This window comes from Puntigrus tetrazona, chromosome 17, assembly GCF_018831695.1.
Source record: "Puntigrus tetrazona isolate hp1 chromosome 17, ASM1883169v1, whole genome shotgun sequence".
Taxonomy (NCBI): Eukaryota; Metazoa; Chordata; class Actinopteri; order Cypriniformes; family Cyprinidae; genus Puntigrus; species Puntigrus tetrazona.
The window spans coordinates 17180863-17197041 of record NC_056715.1 but is presented as its reverse complement, the minus strand read 5'-3'; the positions used below and the strand labels follow the sequence as shown (position 1 = coordinate 17197041).

The 16179-nt window shown below is 43.1% G+C and overlaps 1 protein-coding gene across 4 annotated transcripts in view; it reads right to left on the bottom strand.

Annotated features, from left to right (window-relative positions):
- Positions 1-16179, bottom strand: part of meis2a (Meis homeobox 2a) — a 62314-nt gene that overhangs the window by 13211 nt on the left and 32924 nt on the right. For all 4 annotated transcript variants that reach the window (XM_043262755.1, XM_043262754.1, XM_043262757.1 and 1 more), the window contains exon 9: positions 9253-9329. In XM_043262755.1, coding sequence (XP_043118690.1) covers positions 9253-9329 — 77 coding nt within the window. The remainder of the gene's footprint in view (positions 1-9252; positions 9330-16179) is intronic.

Genomic DNA, 16179 nt, shown 5'->3' with positions numbered 1-16179 from the left:
GTGTGTGTGTGTGTGTGTGTGTGTGTGTGTGTGTGTGTGAGTGTGTGATGTGTGTGTGTGTGTGTGTGTGTGTGTGTGTGTGTGTGTGTGTGTGTGTGTGTGTGTGTGTGTGTTCTCCAGCTGTCTTCAGAGCAGCTCTCGAGAAGGTTTCTGTCCGTCTGTGTTTCAGAACTCATTAAACCCTGGTGGCAAACCAGACTCAGACTTATATGTTTGTTTTGTGAACTGACACGATTTAACGAGCCGCTAATTAAAATAAATCAATAGCACTGCGGCACAGACTCCTCCTGGCTGCGGCTCTCTCTCTCTGGTTCTTCTCGGACGGCTGGTTCCGGACACAACAGGTGGAGATCAGACCTGTCCTGAGCCAGATTTCTTCTTCTAGACAGTAGTTCTAGCGCTGCATGTTAAACTGATAATCATGAGCTGTTGATTATTGACATCACTGTGACGTGGTTCTTCAGGAGTTAGGTGTACTGTTCATCAGATGATCAGATGATATCCGACGTGTGATCATACTGATGTTTAACATGCAGCTTGTTAGATAGCAAGTACAACTAACTCTGTGATAAGTCTGGGCTTGAACTAATATTAATATCGCAGCTCTACTGAGGTGTTGGGCTTTGCTTAATATGATGTTGTATATCTAAACAAGAGAAGCGCTCATGCTATAACTAACTGAATAATTTCACCTATGAACCGAACTCGTATTTAAACAGACGAGTGTGTTATCTGTGCCCCCTTTCTGACACGGCTCTTGAGAAAAGTCCTGTCCGTGGTCCCCTCAGCACGCACCCGTATAAAAGCTTCGACGGCGGAGGGTCCGGAGGGTCCGAGTCGACCCGGCTGTCAGCTGTCCGTCAAACACCTGGGCCAGGAAGAGCCGCTTGTTTCTGCTTTGATCCGGCGAGTAGCAGCTGCTGGTTCGTACAGCGAGACTTTGTTCTGGCAGTGCTGCTGCGTCTCTGTCCTGCGGCATCTCGCACGCTTTCAGCGGCTGCATCAGCAAGCTCTGACAACTGCGGCAGGTTTGTCTTGGCCCCAGTAAAGCTCACAGACATCTGACGCTGCGTCCTTAAAGACATGATAGTCAGGGCTCAAATCAGAGCCAGAGACGCCCCGGGCATCAACACACCTGTGTGAGGAGCCTCTCTCTGTCTCTCTCTATCTCTCTCTCTCACTGTCTCTCTCTATCTCTCTCTCTCACTGTTTTAAAGTAGTTTTTGATTATCACAGAGGCTCATGGTGGTTCTGACCTGACACGAGTCTTTCTCTCTCGAGGGAGACACTGGCACTTTGTTTTGCGTCTCAGGAAAAGGTGATGTCTGTGTTCTTATTTATTCGATCCATTTTTTTTACTGTAGTAAGCTGCAGAACTGGGAAATCATTTACGCATTTGGTAAACGCTTTTATTCAAAGCAGCTTGTATTGCATTCAAGGCATGAGTTTGATCAGTTCATGCATTCCTTAATAATAGAAGCCACTGCCCAGGTGTTCAAAAAACATCTGTCCCATTTAAAATGCATTTTATGCAAGTTCATTCAAAGCAATATCTTATTTAAGGTGTGCATTACGTTTTTTTTTCAGCTCTTGTTTTCCCACACATTACTAACTAATCATTACTAGTCCTAAATTAAAATAATTCATAACTGGATTATCATTTTGAATATATAATAGCAAAATCTGCACTGTAAACAATATTTTTTCTCAGTTGTACACGTTATTGGAGTATGTTTTGTCAGGAGAACACTTTTGTACTTTGAAATTAAATTTTTATGAAGAACCTTCTTGTCTAAAAGGGTCCATAGCATCTGAAGAACCCTCTCTTTCACAAAAGCTCCTTTGTGGAGAAAGAAGGTTCTAAAAGGGAACGTTTGACTGAATGACTCTTCTCTGCCATCGCTGTGAAGAACCTTTCGAGCACTTTTACTTTTAGTAATTATTTGTGGAAATTGCTAGAAAATAAATCCCATGCGTCTCGTAATATTCGGCCTTCTCTGGAGTGTTTTAAATGTTCAGGGACACGAATGCTTGTCAAACGCGGCGCTGTGTTCCTCTGACCCGCGCCCGAGATCTGCCCGTCATCACTGAAAGCTCTCCATTAACCTCGTCTCTCGTACTCATTACCCTGCACACCCCACTCAGCGATCTCACCGAGACACGTTTCTATAGTGAGAAGACGGCTTCTGGCATCAGTTCTGCTGCTTCTTCATCCAGAACATCTCCGCTCGCTGGCACCATGCGCTTCAATAAACAAACCTGAAGTATTTTTTTATGATAGCGCTGCTGGCGCGGAGCTCCATAAATTGATTTTTAGGAAAAAGCGAGTGTTTGAGAGAGAGCTGATGGGGTTAATATAAACACAGCTTAAAAGAGAAACCACATCAGCACCTATTTACCCACTGTTTGTGAGACTGGAGAAGAAAAGCGGGTGTAAGTAGATATATTTGTACACAACAATACATTGTAGGGGGTTTCTTTTATGCCAAAAATAGTATATTCAATAAAGATCAGATTTTGTACATTTATCACCATATATATTAAAACGTCATTTTTTTAATAGCAATATGCATCATATTGAAAATAGCAACTTTAAAGGAGATTTTCTCAATATAAAATGTTTTTGCACCCTCAAGACTCAAGATTTTCAAATAGTTATTATATTATATGTACTACGGTCCTCTTCTAACAAACCATACGTCGATGGAAAGATCGTTTATTCAGAAGATGTTTAAAAAAATGACTTTTATGATTGGTTTTGCGCTCCAGAAATAAATCACATTGTATCCAGACACGACAGCGAACCCTACACCAGATATCACAACCTTACACAGAAACAGCTAATCCTTTCCTGACGTGAAGCGATACAACACATAACTACAATAACACGCTATAATACGTGACATTAATTGACAACAATCCTTCTTTTTATCAGTATTTATTTGTTACTATAATTCAAGAAAATAGCTATTAATCACAGCCGCGCATATCGTCCAGACTGTGTTTGCAAAAAGTGCAACCCTTGACAGAAAAGAGCAAAGGTTTCTCCGAGCCGTGTTTTGTGACGAGTGAAGCGAAGCGATGATAAAGTGGTTCCAGTCGCTCTTCTCTCCAGGGCCTGCCTCCCTCTCTCTCTCTCTGTCTCTCTCTCTCTCTCTCTCTCTCTCTGTCTCTCTCCCTCTCTCTGTCTCTCTCTCTCTCTCTCTCTCTCTCTCTCTCTCTCTCTCTCTCTCTCTCTCTCTCTCTCTCTCTCTCTCTGTCTCTCTCTCTCTCTCTCTCTCTCTCTCTCTCTCTCTCTCTCTCTCTCTCTCTCTCTCTCTCTCTCTCTCTCTCTCTCTCTCTCTCTCTCTCTCTCTCTCTCTCTCTCTCTCTCTCTCTCTCTCTCTCTCTCTCTCTCTCTCTCTCTCTCTCTCTCTCTCTCTCTCTCTCTCTCTCTCTCTCTCTCTCTCTCTCTCTCTCTCTCTCTCTCTCTCTCTCTCTCTCTCTCTCTCTCTCTCTCTCTCTCTCTCTCTCTCTCTCTCTCTCTTTCCTCTCTATGTTGATCTGCAGCGTCAGCAGAAAGACGCTCTCTCTCTCTCTCTCTCAGGCTTTATTTCACTAATGTGGGCTGTATTTCCCTCATCCTCGGCGTGAGCAGCAGCAGATCTGGCTCTCTATAAATAACTGGAAACAGCCAACCGATCCGTCTGAGAGCGGAGCACAGGAAGCTCTCGGCCATACATCCTCCTCCAGACCGTCCCGTCCGAGCCCAACGCGACCAAAACAATCCCGATCCGGAGCAGACTCAGCCGGAGTGAGCACTAAAGCACAGCGGCAGCTCATAAACACAGCCTCGCAGTTCAGACTTTATATTTCAGCTTTAAGTGGCTCTCCTTTTACAAGCCGAGTCCAGAGAGGAAGTGAAGGTGAGCGCGCATTTATTTTTCAGTGATATAAAAAGAGCACGAGTTCAGCGGCGTGACATCTTTCCTCGTTTGCGGCTTCTCATTAACAAACAATACTGCTGTGAAATTGCTTTAATGACAATGTAATAAAATTGCTATTCGGCTCACAGACGGCCCGAGGCGAGCAGCATCCCACAGACGCTCTCTCTCTCTCTCTCTCTCTCTCTCTCTCTCTCTCTCTCTCTCTGAGCACCGTACCTGCACACCGTATAAATTAACCCACTTATTCACCTTCTGCTCTCAGATGCTTCTCTTTCTTCAATCTTTCTCTATTTGTTTCCCCCTCAAAACAAAGCGTGCCGTCCCGGAGCATGAAAGCGCTTCACTCCTGTGGCCCGGCTCGCTTTCATTTGCATTCAGTGCACTTACTCTTACAACACCGCACTAAAACCACGCTCCTCCGCTGCTTCTTTGTCCTCTGTTTAAATGACGAATATCTATTATCTATATTTACTCTGATAAATATCTAGATTTACCGGAGAAGCACAATTACTTAAGTCCCTTTCTGTTTGGATCAGAATTTGCTTTTTTTAAATTGATAATGCATAATGCACACACACACACACACACACACACACACACACACACACACACACACACACACACACACATATAGGTTATTATTAGTTAACAGCATTAATTATCATGGACCGGTAATATACAGGTCTATAATATTTATTAATCTCACAGTTTTTTCAGCTGCTTACATGCAGAATCTTTTCTTGTCACACAGCTTCAGAAACACACACTAATTGTCAACCTTTGCAAAACGAAACACAATTCTCTGTAGCACACACAAATCTAACAGGAACTAATATTACGGCAAAGGTGTTTGCTAAAGTTTGCATTTTTGCATTTTGTGCACAAGTCTTTTTGAAAATGTAAGCAGTTGAAAAAACTGTACATTCATTTTCTTTTTTTTAAGTTGTATCTGTTACCATTAGTTAATGGACTGTGAACTAACATGAAGAAATGATGAACAACTGTACATTAACATTAATGTATTAATGAGTGCTGTGAAAACAAGCATGAATTGTTCACTGTTAACTAATGCATTAGCTCATGTTAACAAATTAGACGTTTTGCTTCTCAAGTAAATGCACCTTGATTTAGGAAAGTTGAGATAATTGCTCTGTTGTAAGGCTTTTTTCTGCTTCTCCGTCCTGCAGGAGTTTCTCTCCTTGTGACCAGGATCTTTCCGATTTGGTCTAAATGTGCAGCAAGCATCGGCCAGATGCACACTAGTGTGCCAAAAGCGGATGAGCGATATCAGATCAAATGAAGCTGGAGCGGGGGGCGAGGGTGGCACATGGGAACCAACAACTGAGTCAATTCTGCTAATTAACTGCCAATTAGCGGTCCCTAAATGCAAGCGATGCTGACGATGTTCTCTGCCAGCAGCTCGTCTCCACTCGTCCTCTCCAGAGGTATATTTAGAAAGAGCGGCCCGCGAGACTCCAGAAAAAGACTGGACGCTCTCATCTAGGTCAAAGTTAAATGGATAACCAGTAACTGCAGCTAGGATTGTGCCAGTGTGTAACACACAGACAGACAGGGTGTGTGTGTGTGTGCGTGCGTGTGTGTGTGTGTGTGTGTGTGTGTGTGTGTGTGTGTGTGTGTGTGTGAGTGTGTGTGTGTGTTTGTGTGTGTCTGTGTGTGAGAGTGTGTGTGTGTCTGTCTGTGTGTGTGTGTGTGTGTGTGTGTGTGTGTGTGTGTGTGTGTGTGTGTGTGTGTGTGTGTGTGTGAGTGTGTGTGTGTGTGTGTGTGTGTGTGTGTGTGTGTCTGTCTGTGTGTGTGTGTCTGTCTGTCTGTGTGTGTGTGCGCACGTGTGTGTGTCTGTGTGTGTGTGTGTGTGTGTGTGTGTGTGTGTGTGTGTGTGTGTGTTTGCGAGCGCAGATCTAAAGAAGACGGCGTATGTTTAAACTCAATGCCTCCGAACTTTCCCATGCTCTGAGGAGGAAAATCAAACATCTTCACAGGCCAGTTTATACTTTTTACATTACATTTGGAAAATATTAAGCCATTATTTTGAATTTCATAACAGCTGGTCGTGCCAAGTGAAAGGGTCATAAAAAACATAAAGCTGATCTGTTTGCTCGTGACTCATTTGAGTTATGAAAGCCTTTCTCCAGTCGACTCAGTATAAGCAGACTACAACGAATCTCTCATGATTTCTCACTTAAAGTCTAAAACAGTTTAAAACAGTCCGGTCTGAGACGTCTCAGCTTCAGGGGTCGAGACACAATCAACCACAGATGACCAATAAAGAGAAAAATACAGTGTGTGTGTGTCTTTTGACAAATGCAGTGGATATGATGAGTAAAAAATGCTATATACCAATATATTTGACATTTTGAAAGGGTTTGTGAATATTTCACTACTGAAATGAAGGCTTGGTAAGACAGTCTTAATAAAAGTTCACCCCTGGGATATGAAGGTTCTTGAAACGAAAGAAACAGGAGCAACCAATAATGAGACAAACCTGCCTCTCTTTCATAATGCTATGCGTCTGTATGTGATGTGTTTAAGAAAGGCATGTTTCTTTCAGCATGTGGTCAGGCCTCATTTAGACCAATAGAATCACACACACACACACACACACACACACACACACACACACACACACACACACACACACACACACACACACACACACACACACACACACACACACACACACACACACACACACACACACACACACACACACACACACACACACACACAGCTTAAGGTGTGGTGCGTCTCTCTCTCTCTCTCTCTCTCTCTCTCTGAGGTCAAACAGGATTGCTTTGCAGTCTCTGCATGGTGAAGCCCCAGCAGCAGTGACCGTCACACACACACACACACACACACACACACAGAGCAGAGATCAGCTCGGCAGTGCAGAGAGAGATGGACAGTAGACGGGCTGGTCAGAGCAGGAGACGCGCTGTCTATTGACACGTTACACAGAGCGCCCTTGTGCCTCCTCCAGGTCTGATTGTGCCTCCGAACAAAGACCTGATTCAGGACGGCCATGCAAACCTCGTCCTGCCCGTCTCTCTCCCCTGTGCTCTATATCAAAGCAGGACCCATACAATGACCGTCACAGGAGGAATCCAGGACCATTCCGGCCCATCAGCAGGAACATCAGGAGGATCTGAGAGCGAGCGAACGCTCGAGCAAATACTGCCTTTACCTCAGAGAGAGAGAGAGAGAGAGAGAGAGATAGAGAGATAGATAGATAGATAGATAGATAGATAGATAGATAGATAGATATATAGATAGATAGATAGATAGATAGATAGATAGATAGATAGATGCTTTGATTGATTGATTGATTGATTGATTGAATGCGCCATCTCAGGCTTTGCAATTTATTATTTGATTTATTATGATTTACTTTTCTATTTTTCTATGTTTTGGTATTTCTTTCAACCCTGTTACAGACCCAAGTGTTGCTAGATATGAGTGATGCCACTGAATGATACACATATTAGCACAACAATATACTGAGGTTGGCCTATAAAATGTTTTAATTTTACACAGGCAATCTTTAAAAACAGGCCCAAAGCTAATATGTGTCATCCCTGTTACTCAGATTTTAAACAGTAACAGGTTTGACGATTTTAATCGAATTTGCTAGCTAATAGTCAAGTTCACAAAAGCATGTGTTGTACATTTTTGAATTATTTTACTTGTAGATATTATTTTAACTGTAAGAAATTACATTTTGTTTCAATTTACATTTTAAAATGGTAACAGAACTGACACTGCATGATGGCCCCCTTCACTCAAGATTCATAAAACATAAAATATTATAAAGTGGGAGGAGTTAGTGTAGGAATCCTGTCTGAGAGAGGATGTAACCTCCTAGAAGTGATGTCATTTTACAAGGGTTTATTGGACGAGGGTAACAGGGCTGACATCAAATCAGGGGACACCAATAAAATTATTTACATTTTCTAGAAAAAAATGCATACTTGTGCCAAAAACAATGAGACTGTATTTAGAACAATATGAAAATGTGATGTTTATATCTTTTAGCAAATTAGAAAAGCACAGGCCAAAAGAAACTTGCTATTTAGTTGCTATTTAAATTACTTAAAATAACATTTAATTTACTTTTTATGACATAATATTGATGAAAACATACATAATTTTGTTGGAGGTTTTTTTTCATGGAATGACCCAGATAGATAGATAGATAGATAGATAGATAGATAGATAGATAGATAGATAGATAGATAGAATAGAGAGAGATAGATAGATAGATAGATAGATAGATAGATAGATAGATAGATAGAGAGATAGATAGATAGATAGATAGATAGATAGATAGATAGATAGATAGATAGATAGATAGTCTCAGTATCTGGAGTCTCGTTTCGCTCGCTCGTTCTCTCTTAGGGTTCTTTGGTTTTTTTCCGGTTATTTCAGCATCAATGAGCATGAAACAGGCAAAGCAGCTCAATGTTCTGCTGCTGTAGGTGTGTGACGGCACCAAAGCTCGGTTACCGTCATAATTGAAACGCCATCCAGCCGCCGGGTGCGTGAAAGGCAGATAACGGCATTCCTGTGGCCAATTTAAGTACCTGGCCAGATCCGGCAGACAAATCACGCTCATTCTCCAGGCGTGTTGCTCATTGTGAGCCGGCACCAGAATGAGGTGTAGGGGAAAAATGAATCACAAAAGCAAAAAAATCAATTGACCCCGGGGAGGCGCGCGGGCCCCCAGGCCGATAAAGCCGAGAGCCGCCGTCTGTACCCGACAGATAGAGCGCCGCGTAAATGAGTCCGCTTTGATAAATACATTAAGGAAGCTGTGAATAAAAGCCAGGGACTTCTCATTTGTAAATAGAAGCTCCACTACACGGAATTAGACTGATAAAATAGCGCTCCGTATAATTAAGTTTGTGTAAGGCCAGAAAATCCGTGCAAATACCTTCCCGGTGTTTTGAAAAGAAGCTGTCAGCTCAATTAATCTGAACATCGGCCGCAGAATGTAGCGAGCGAAATTAAGCCCGCGATAAAAAAAGAGCCTGGCCGAGTATTTTGATAAATAATTCCTGTATCGTTTCTTTGGCTCTGTGATCATTTTATTTAATCCACCACCTCCAGTTATGAGCTAAGCCATCTACAAAGACGCTGGCGGTCAGAGCGCCGCGGCTCTAATCCGGCACCGAGCGATCGGGAGGAGGTGCGCCGCTGTCCTCGTCCCCTTCCAGCATCAAAGAGGGACAAATGTGTGTCGAACGGCAAAGAGATGTGTGAGTTGAGTCCGTGAGGCCAACACTGCTGGAGAAAGAGAAGAAAAGTGACTCACCAGTTGTTTACTTGTAAGATGGTGAGGCCCGTGTCTTGAGCGAGCTGCTTCTTCTGTTCTTCTGAAGGATACGGGTGCTGCGAGAGAACACAAGAGAACACGCTCCGTCAGGATCAACACAGAGGCAACAAACACTGCATATTCACAGAGGAAACAACTGAGTCGCAAGCAGCAGCGCTCTGCCGAAGCGTCTTTGTTACGCACCGCTCTGTTTGTTTTGAGGATGTTCAGAAGTTGAAACACCACGCACCTTATGCTTCACGTAAAAATGGGCGAGGCCGTTTATACATTGGATGGGTCTTTCTTCCGGTTTCATGTGCTTCCAGCTATATTTAGCCGTAAAAAACCGCTCGTTCTGTAAATTGGTGTGTCTTTACTCTATCATCTTAATTGTATTATCTTAATTGTGGTTCGTAATGCTAACAGATTTACCATGGTCATTCTTCTGGTTATTTCCCAATAGCAGCTATGTCTGCCACACAGGCTTACTTTTAGGAATAAGGTGGATATTTTAGAGTTGTCTGCCTCATCAGATAGCCAATCAAATCAAATTTCATCCCAACACTTTGGAGTGTAACACTTCAATAGTCCTCTTTAGACTAGCAATCATTATAGCATTAGCGAGGTTCTGCTTCATATCTTATAACCAGACTACATGCAACTTACATCTCAACTTATTCTACTAACTAACCTAACCTAATAATAGACTAATACTCTAATGAGAGTTAGCTGACATATAGTCGAGAGTAGGGGACGATCAAAATAAATTGCACCTCCTTATTTATTCTCTCTAGACCTTTACTTATAGAAAATTGGGGTAAGTGTTGAGGTCATGGCCCCAGTGTTTGTGAATCCAGTCTTACACTGGCATCGTTCACAGCAAAGTGTGTTCATCTTCATGAGTGAAGGACCCAAGCTCCGTCTGTGTCTAGTCACAGTGGTCAAGTGCTGCTTGTATGAACTCCATCATGACCAGAGATCGGCGGTGAGGGGTGAAATGGCACAGGACCCATTAAACAGAAGCATGAGTCAAAACAGCAGCAGAAAATCCAGCGCGCTAAACACGCAGATCCATACGACACAGCGGTGAATTCTCCAGTCAGATTAAACGCATCGCTCGGAGCGGAAAGATGGAAAACATCCTTCTTTCCTCGACGGTTAGAGAAATGACTTGAGCTCGTCCCTTGTGACGCTGATGAACGCAGGCCAAGCGCTAAAGCAAGACGTTTCTGCAAAGGTCTCTTATTGCCAGGAGTCGCACCTGCAAACACAATCCCCGCGCGGGATGCAATGATACAATTTGTGTCACTGTTGATCTGCCAAATGTGACATGATAGAAATGGCAGGATTGAATTTGTGCCGAGCGTGTCTCGAGCATGACAAACAATAGTGATCCGCACTGACAGATGTCTTTAAGAGGCAGATTAAGAACCAAACAAACCTCGCGCTCCGCTTTGATTCAGCCCTCGCCACACATGTGCGCCCACACACACACACACACACACACACACACACACACACACACACACACACACACACACACACACACACACACGTGAGGATAAACCGGGCTGTGTGCAGTAGGTGTAGGTGCCTCATTTCTCTTCTAGTAGGTCAATCTTACAAATTGTATAAAAGTCACTGGGAACAAAAGCATAAAATAAGCTCGACTGACACGCAGCTGAATTTTGACCCTGAGCGCTCACGTCGAGAAACAAACGGCCGAGGTTTAATTAAAGAGAGGGAGGAGGGAACATTTCAGGAATGTGTCCAATTAATCAGGAAACAATTGTAAGACTGAACAAATAATGAAGGAAAAAGAGACGCATGAATCAGATTTCTACTTGTGCACACTGGAGCTTTTAATATGCTAAAATCATTAACAAAGAAATATGATAATGGGCACATAGAAATACATTTTTTGATTGCAAAGTGCTGACATATGCTTGGCAAGACAAGGTCTGTTTTTCTGGTGTGTGTGTGTGTGTGTGTGATCCTCTCACAGACAGCAGCAGATAAATACTACAGTGCTGCACTGAACACACACACACACACACACACACAGAAAAATGAATTCAATTCAATTCAATACAGTGTGAATGCATCTCTACACAGGTCATCAGCCTAGCTGATTAATGACACACACTCACACTCACACTCACACACACACACTCACACACACACATCATCATCCCCAAAATATTCCAAAAATTCAACTGCTATTAAACCAAAAACGTTTGTTCATTTTGAATGCAAGTGTTAATTTGATCTCGTCTGCTGTGTTAAAACTGTTTTAAATGTGTCAGTGTTATTTCAGGCATGTGCCGGGCTCGTCTATCCCATATCAGTGATAAATACTCCAGTGCTGCACATTTCCTCCAGCCACCACAAACCCAACGATTCCAACTAACCAGAGACACGTTTCAAGCAGCGAGAGGACATTATATCTTTTCTCCCCCACCAGGAAAAAAACAGAAAGCGCATAAAACCCTTCAAACCCAGCTTAAGATATCCTGACCGCAGACACACAATATACAACAGATCCGGTTTCATTGAGCTCTGCTCCACAAATCACTGTAAATACAGACCTTGGGTCTGATAAACGATGCACACGGCCATGGAAATGCGTACGTGATTTCCCATGCACATACCAGGATTTAGCAATACGTTAAACTAGTGCTATAACATCAATGGAAATGTGCGTATGGATTACGTAGGTCATGCACAGAGAAATTATTTCCATTATGCATAAAATGTAACATCAATGTAACAGCCTTCATTGATCCTCACCAATTCAACTTTATGTCTGTCTCTCTCAGTATTATTTTTAAATAGACATTGTTTCGTTCTGTAAGTACAGATGCAACCAGAGTAAGGCACGTCCGAGGGACATCGCAGGTCGACTCTAGCACTGTAAAATAAAGCATCAAATGACAAAACAAGTGAAACCCGAACAGAGCACTACCTTAACATGAATTATTAATTTCGTCCAGCGGTGTGCATGACATGCTAACAGCATGACGAAGAGTAAACTTAGCATGAGAGATCAGAGAAAGATTGAAAGTGTTCCTGTCGCTTTAAACTCAATCAATAGAGTGAATTACTAAGAGCCGGAGCAATATCCTGAGAAACAGACTGACCACAGAATGTGAAGAGGTGCAGTCTATAAATTATTAGACAGAAAAATGAGCAGCTTATTTTATTGCAGATGCCAGCGCTAGCCTGCGATCGAATCAACTGTTAATTACGCTGCAGCCTGTTAATGGCACCGGCTTTTTGCTGCTCGCACCATTCCGAGCGCACACACGCGGTCAGGGAAGGAGTCCTCTGGGATGCGTCAGTGCATCATGCAGTCCGCAGCAAGTGCATGTGGGCCGATTTTATTTCCCAGAGTGCATGTGTGTGCATGTGTGTTTGCACTCTATTGGCTAAATTACAGGGTGTGATGTGCTCTTCACCGCAGCTCAGTGTAGCGTCGAGCCTGAACCCCCAGTGCCCCCAAACACACATCAACCCCCCCACACACACACACACACACACACACACACACTCCCCAGCGGAGAGGCTGACCGTGCGCTTGATGAATGACTTCATCAGTACGAGGCCAGACTGCTATGAATTAAAGAGTCCTGCAGCCTAATGAAAGCCAGCACATCCCCCGACTCAACTGCAGCCACATTCATATGCTATAGGCAAGATAAGAATTAGTGCACAGGAGCAGTGTGTCGAAATGACAGCAGGCTGAATGATGCAGTGCATCTGTGAAATGTGCATCAATGCATGCTTCTCGGCAATTGCACGGTGGATCGGTATTCCTTTAACTTTGCATTAGTGTTTAAAAGCACAAACCTAAATGTAATGCATTCAGCTAGATCCTACAATGATAGCACAAACAGCTGTACGAACCGAAATTAAGGGCACATTCTTAATACCCCATTGTCTCTCACCAACAGTTTCAATTATTCTCCAACTACTCCATCATCGCTGAAGCATTTGAGTTTCCCCTTGACGCGCAGCTCAAATTGACTGTGATCGTCTCTGTATGTTTAATCAAACTGAGCGCAGCAAGATAACACAGACTCCCAATAAAATCAATCAAAGCCCAGAATGACATTTTAATATCTGCTACAGAGAAATCTGCAGAAAGATTGGCACATTTTAAATTTAGAGAGGCTGTTAATAATGCATTTACATATGTGTGTGTTTCTGCAAAAATGATATTCCATCCAAATGAAGGCTGCAGTTTTATTCTGATAAGACTGATTTGAATATAATATATATATATTCCATTTTACATGGCAAATTCATGAATACTATAGTGTGTTTGTTGTATTTGTAATAAGAAGGGAGTCTGCATTGACTGCAAGAAAGTTAACTATGATTAAGAAAAACGGTGCTGTGTTTGATTTCTGCTCAGCAGAACAGAAGCTAAAAGACTGTTTTGTTTAAAAGACGGACAAAAGGAGCTTGCTTCTGTGTACTCTAGCTTGTGTGTGTCTAAGGTTAAATGTGTGTGTTTAGGTAGCGTTTTGTGTGCGTTTGATTTTCTTCAGCACTTCGCTGCATCCAGACAACAAGAAGGAAGCGGGCAAGAATGCAACTCAACACACACATACACACACACACACACACACACACACACACATGTGCACAAAAGAGAACAAGTCCTCCGTTTTATGAAATGCACCATGCAAATACACCCCCCGATGCTCGAGAGATGCATGCATGCCAGCGCTCGTTGTGTTTGTCTGCGTGCACACGTATGAACAAACCAATCTAGGATCGGATTTAGTCGTGGGTTTTTTCAGAGGTAAAACAGTTTCAATTTATGTGGCTTCAAAGGGGCACCTGGAGCCCAGCGCGCCATGAAAAGCTATTGAGGAGAGCAGCTAGACTCCCTCTCTCTCTCTAATTCTTCCTCTCTCTGTGCCCCCACAACAATTGCTGGCTGGGCTGGGCTCGGAGCCGCTGGACTGCCGCCAGCCCCCCTGTTTGCTCTACACCAATAATTTATGTTCACTGAAGATGGTGCAAGGTTCTAGAGCGACTCTAGCTATCAATTTGCCTGCCAAGCAAACTGTTGCCCCGCAAAAACATGGATTGGCAAGGCCAGGCGGAGGGGGATGCTGGGAGGGGTGTGAGGAGGAGGTGGGCACCCCCGTGAGGTTGGCCTGGAACACAGTTGCTGAGGGTAAACAAGCATTAGCGCTAAAAATCAATCACTCCCATTCTCAAGGCCGTCAGAGAGTACCGCGCAGGGGAACAAACACACACCCACTGCAGTGTGAGATACACACACAGCCCAACACGCACGAAACTAAACGCACACAGAGAGATACAAACAATTAGAGAAAGTTTTGCTCTTTAGCGGCTGCTGTTAGCTGCAACTGCTCCAGAAACTGACATGTGCTCTCTCTCGGTTATAACGCTAGCGAAAAAACATTAGACAATAAAACAATGGCTAAATGAAGCTAGCAGCTTGGACTGTTGCTCCTGTGCCTCCTTAGGGTTATTTAATTCCAAAATGAACATTCTGTCATTAATTACTTAGCCTTTCTAAACCCGTTCATCTTCAGAACAAAATCTGTGTAGATGTTTCCAGACGCAGAAATATAGTATGGACATCGGTAAAAAATCAGTGGCTCAACTTCAAATTTGTGAAGCTATGAGAATATTATTTGTGTGCAAAGAAAAAAAAATACTTTTCATTCCAACATTTCTTCTTCAATTAATTATGGAGAGTACCACAACACATGCATGCACTTTCCCCAGAATGTAAACAACCTAATCATCAAAATGACTTCTGTAATGATTCTTAGAGGGTTGGAATGACATGAGGTTGACTAATTAATGACAGAATGAAAAAAAATATCCCTTTAAGATGGCACAAACGTTTTTTTGGGGTCGTTCAAATCACTAACCCTGACTAGGTGTAGCATTAATAGTAATGCCTGCAAACCCCTCGAATAAAAGTGAGCGTGAAGGGTGTAAATCAGCAGGCGTTTGTGTAGACCTTGTGACTTGGACACAAAAAAAACCTTGACTATGTGTGTGTGTCTGGATGTGGCCCACAGCCATAGTGATGAGGCTAGTTAATCATCAGATCAGGTTCATGGCTTCTCTTACAGACGCGGCCAGCCGGCTCTTTCAAGGGGAGGAACCTGATCTCCATGTCCTTGCGTAGGGAAAGGGGAACAGAAGATAGACTGAATCTCTTCTCATCCTCTTAACCCTCTGGCTTTAGGGTGTACATTTGACCAAATTAAAGTCTCACCACAACAGCCCTAGAATTTCTCTTTCCACCTGATCAGGCAAACCCTTCTGTGGCAGGAGTTTAACTTACAGCAGGTTCCATCATCAACCGGCTAATTTTTACTGCGTGTGCGGACAGGAATATTTCCTTCGATGCTTTTCATTTTAGACTGTAAGGAGCATAAGGGAAATAGTCTTGTCAGTTGACACTACTGGCTGTCATAAAGTCACGTGACCACTCATGCTCAGAGGCAAATTGGCAAATCAAGTAGATAAACATGACCTGAGTTCACACTGTAAAATGAAAGCCTATGAAATAAAGCAAACAACCTGCTGGCCTCAGAACAGATTTACAACTGAAAAAAAAAACAAATAAAAAACAAAACACAAAATATCTGGCCTAACAAGAATTCTCTCGTGTCGCTGCCTTCACCAGCCTGTAATGACTTGATTAGTCTAGATGGCACCCGTGAGCAACGGAGCCGAGACCTCATGGGTCACGTTCATTAGGCCACTGGGCTCCTACCTATGGCTTACTGCTGTCCAGCCCCCACCTTCCCACAGGGCAAGACTTACTTACGCTATTCTTTAATATATTTTGCCTGCATGAGAGAGAAAAGGATGTTTATTGCTCGTGGGGTACATGGACTGGGCTGGAGAACAGAAATGTTGTCC